Below are 4530 nucleotides of genomic sequence, written 5' to 3'. Positions count from 1 at the left end.
TGAAGTCATGTCAAAATGGTTTAGACTGGATATCAGAAGAAACTTCTTGACTGAAAAAAATTCTCAAGGACTGGAACAAGCTCCCTAGGAAGGTGGTTGCATCCTCATCTGTACAAGTGTTTCAAAGATACAGAGATGTGATGCTGAGGAACATGGTTTAGCACCAGACTTTGTAGAGTTAGATAGGGGTTATACTCAATGATCTTAAAGGTCTTGTGCAACCAAAACAATCCTGTGGTTCTAATGAGATTCATCCAGGTACGGATCTCATTCTAATGAATCACTGGGGTGACAGCATCAATTTTCGCATGTATGGTGAGAATCATGTAGTAGAACTCTAAGACATCCGTTTAATAATTTGCTGTCTGTAATGAAACTGGATAATTACAGGTAAAGGTACCGGTGATGCCACCACTGGTACTTCTTTTTCTATTACTATTGTTGACAGGCGTTTGTTAAATATCACAAACTCTTCAGCGGTGGCGACGACCCCGCTCTTAGGTGAAGAGAACCACTTTGTAAACAACGCTCCCCCCTGGAGGGGGTGTGTGCGCGCCTGACTGCCGTGCTACTATCTCCTACTCCCTTGGACCCAGCTGTAAGAGCCACTCGCTCCTTACGTCCCCCCGACCCCCCAAGTGGTACAGCCGCAGCTTCCCCCCGCGGCCCTCGGCAGTGGTTGGTGCCGCCGGGTCGGTGCGCAGGGGGTGGTGGTGGTGGCGCATGCGCAGAGGGGCGAGTGGCGGCTGCCCGGCTGAGGGCGGCTGTTTTGGGGCCTGCGACGTCTCGGGCCTCCTGGGCCGGGTCGATCCCAGTACTCCCGGGAGGCCGGGGAAGGCGCCATCCCGGTTGGGGCACTCCCGGAGACTGGAAGAACTTGCCTGCCATCACGGGCAGCGTTGTGGGTGAGGCGCAGCGGGTGTGAGTGAGGTCTGTGCACTGGGTCCGGCTGTCCCCTGGCCTGCATGAGGGGCTTAGCGGCAGCGGGGCCGGGTTGGACAAAATGGGAACATATTGCTGCCAGTGTTCTGGGTGGGGCTGCGGAGCTGTCTCTGCCCTGTTGGAGCCAGGACTTGGCACAGCGGATCACGCTGTTTAGGACTTAGTCGCGTCATCGAGTTCGTGTGTTTTACGCCGGGTTTCACCCGTGAAATGGAGAGGAAGGGGGTGCTGCTGGGACCCTGCCTTCGAGTCGCTCTTGTCAGGTGTGGGTCGGTGGGGCGAGCATAGGGCCCTCGGACTGGGGTTACCAGCCCTGCACTCCGTCTTGGGAGGGTCCTTTATGCGAGCAAAGGCCAGGGTGGTCGGGTCATTACTGGCTCTGGGTTGAGGCATTTGCTGCATTATGAAGGCAAGCTGGAGCATCTCACCAGATCGTCGTGGCTTTTTCATCTGGCTTCCTGAAAACTTTAAAACGCACTGGGGTTCTGAGCGTTTACTGGCTGCAGTGGGTCTAGTGGTCGTGCAGGTAACACTGAAATTGTTCATAAAATGAGCTGGCATTCAAATGTTCGGATATAATTTGGCTTTTCTCTCCCAACAGATCTTTGTTTTTGAACTGTGGCGTTTCAGCTAACTTGAGGGACTGCTGAGCTGTTCAGTTAATTACACTAATGTTAATAATACTTACTAGTGTTGCTTGTCTGCATTCCATACTCTTACTGCATTTTTGGAGGATGTTTTCTGTTGGAAAGTGTTCAGAAACTGATGCAAAGTCTTGTTTTGAGATATGATCCTGAAAGCCCCTGTGTAAGTGGTCCTGCTTACTGGATTAATTTTTTATAGTTTTATGTCTCAGATCTGTGTCTGAGATTCTGAATTGCACCTAAAGCTGCAGGAAGTGATGGAAAATAGGGGAAAAGTAGAGGAGAATAATGCAGTAGAATAACTGTGTGCTGCTGTTGAAATACAAGTTTCATAAGTAAGAAAACAGGGTTTACTTCTTGTATTTTCTTTGCCTTCTTCCTTTGTCCTCTGAAGCTTTTGTCACAGTGCATTACTTTGTACTAGCACCAATTTTGCAAGCCAGTTGTTAATCTTGAATTCATTGCTTAAGGTTTTTGATTTACCTTTCTACCTGTCTTTAGGATGACTGTACCTAATTGTAACAGGACCAAAGTCATAACTGCAGTGGAATTGAATTCTCTATAGTTTAAGAGCTATTTATATGGATGACTTAAAAATCCACTTAATTATTGTTTCTCCTATTTCCAGATGGAAGAAGAGTTCATGGTTTCTGGTTTGCGTAACAGCAGAGGCTGAGTAGCTTAAAGGAGACACTAGTGCGGGTGAGAAGTGTCAAGCCCCTTGCAAGGCTTGGCTCTCTAAAAAAAGAAGAAATGAATCCTATAAATGATGATCCAGTGTTTGGGACCATTTTTGACTGGGACTATCTCTTATGGGAAGTTCGTTTGACATTTTTAGCTGCTGGTTTTTTAATCTACTTGGGAGTATTCCTTCTGTCTCACTGGCTGTCTTCATGGATAAGCACCACTTACCGTGACTTGTATGCAAAGGAGAAGGTGTTTTGGAACATGGCAGTCACACGTGGTGTGTTTGGGCTTCAGAGTTGTGTTGCAGGGTTATGGGCTTTGCTCATTGATCCTGTTTTTCATGCTGACAAAGTATATTCACAACAAAAGTGGAGTTGGTTTAACTGTTTAATAGCTGCTGGATTTTTCTTGCTTGAAAATGTAGCTGTTCACATCTCCAACATTGTTTTTAGAACATTTGATGTGTTCTTGGTAGTTCATCACTTGCTTGCTTTTGGTGGCTTGGCTGGTCTAGTAATTAATGTGAAGTCTGGACATTACCTGCCTTTAATGGGAATGTTGCTAGAGATGAGTACTCCCTCAACATGCATTTCCTGGATGCTTCTAAAGGTAAGAACATGATAATTTTCAAATTATGTTTGTAACAGTTTTCATGCATCTTGCTTGTTCATAGGCAATTTGTGATCAGCAAAACTGCATGCATTTAACTGATATTCATGTTATTGTGATACTTGCTTTTGTCATGATGGCATTTCTAAGACCTCTGTAAAGGTTTGTGTGATGCTGTGTCCATGTGGAGAGTGAGATGATGGTATAGGTTCACTCTGAGTTTGGGATGCCATATGCATGTAGAATATCACAGATCTACCTGTAAAAAGTGCCTGAGAGCATGTGGATGTGAAACCATTTGCCTTAGTTCTACTGGTTCCTCAGTTTCTTATCTGGAAGTAACAATCTCACTCTGCATACTTTCTGTTCTTGTTTTTCTAGGCTGGCTGTGCTAATACCTTTTTCTGGAAGGCAAACCAGTGGGTGATGATCCACCTGTTTCACTGCCGCATGATTCTCACTTACCACATGTGGTGGGTGTGCATTTTCAATTGGAATTCTGTGGTAGAAAACCTGGGACTTCTTCATTTTATTGTCTTATTCTCGGGACTGTTTGCCGTTACACTAATACTTAACCCATACTGGACATACAAAAAAACTCAGCAACTCCTCAGCCCAACTGACTGGAACTTTGAAAATAAAGCAACGGAAAATGGAAAATTAAATGGAGAAACACATCAAAAGAAGAGGATATAACATCGAAGCAGTAGGCTGGCAGAAGAATACAAACGCAATGGAACTCTTTGCCTGTGAAGTAGGAGCTTTTATCAAGAAGCTCATTAACACAGTAATTCCTTGCTAGTTGTATTCTGTAAGCACCAGAAGTATTTGCAAGCACTGTTTGTACTTCCATCTGTACACCTGTTGAGGATTGTTTTGAGCAAGAGGGGCCTTGGGTCCCAGGAACGCCTGTGCAATTCAGGCCTTGAAGAATTCTCTGTTGATAATATAGTGGCGGAGTAGGAGATGTGAGAAAGTGCTGATTGCTTGGTATGCTGAAGTCCAGCTGCCCCTGAGAAGGGAGGCAAGCAAGATAAGGAGGAGGCGAGATCTGGGGAAGAGAGCAATTAGGCCGGATAGAAGAATTCCACAGAGTTGTGAAAACAATGATGTAACCTTTTAGAGAGCAACCAATAATATGTTGCCAAGTGGGCATAATTATAGCAAACTGTATATAAGATGTGTCTGATGCTCAATAAAGTTGGATTCCACTGATCAAATTGGTCGAATAGCGGCCCCTTCTTGCGGCATACACCAGTTAATTATGAATTACACCAAAATTTTTGTCAGATTGGATAATACTGCATGATTTAGGAGGGGCATGCTCTCTAATGGCATCCTTTGTCCTAACGCTTCAAAGTGTCTTTACAGTTAATTTATCTTACATTAAGCTTAGCTTGAATCAAGTTTAGCTTGAATACTATTTCATATATGTCAGAGATACTGGTACTGGAAATTATGACCCAGGTTAGGTATGCATGTGTACCTAGTTCATATATGCTATTAAATCATTCCAAGAAGGTGAACTGGTCAGTGGTAAAATGCAGTCATAGCTGGGGTTTGGTTTGGGGGATTTTTTTGTTTTGTTTTATTGTGGGGTTTTTTGAGGTTTGATTTGGTTTGGGTTTTTTTATTTTCCTTTTAAGTG

The 4530-nt window shown here is 44.4% G+C and overlaps 1 protein-coding gene across 5 annotated transcripts; it reads left to right on the top strand.

Annotated features, from left to right (window-relative positions):
* Nucleotides 1-741: 741 nt before the first annotated feature.
* CLN8 (CLN8 transmembrane ER and ERGIC protein) lies at nt 742-4118 on the top strand. 5 transcript variants are annotated; one of them, XM_068161333.1, is made up of 4 exons: nt 742-905; nt 1544-1749; nt 2215-2882; nt 3264-4118. In XM_068161333.1, exons 3-4 carry the CDS (start codon nt 2340-2342, stop codon nt 3576-3578), a joined length of 858 nt encoding a protein of 285 aa, XP_068017434.1. In that variant the 5' UTR covers nt 742-905; nt 1544-1749; nt 2215-2339; the 3' UTR covers nt 3579-4118. The 5 variants fall into 5 exon arrangements, with proteins under 5 accessions (XP_068017434.1, XP_068017433.1, XP_068017435.1 ...); XM_068161332.1 differs by having other exon boundaries at nt 742-930; XM_068161334.1 differs by lacking the exon at nt 1544-1749.
* Nucleotides 4119-4530: the final 412 nt, after the last annotated feature.

Source organism: Melanerpes formicivorus, unplaced genomic scaffold (assembly GCF_026170545.1).
Source record: "Melanerpes formicivorus ecotype bairdi unplaced genomic scaffold, bMelFor1.0.p_v2 SCAF_57, whole genome shotgun sequence".
Classification (NCBI taxonomy): Eukaryota; Metazoa; Chordata; class Aves; order Piciformes; family Picidae; genus Melanerpes; species Melanerpes formicivorus.
This window is presented reverse-complemented; position numbering and strand designations above follow the sequence as displayed.

Coding starts and splice junctions, on each gene's coding strand:
- CLN8 (XM_068161334.1), top strand. CDS start 2,340: ATGAATCCTATAAATGATGATCCAGTGTTTGGGACCATTTTTGACTGG. Junction 2,883..3,263: donor TTTCCTGGATGCTTCTAAAG/GTAAGAACATGA, acceptor TTGTTTTTCTAG/GCTGGCTGTGCTAATACCTT.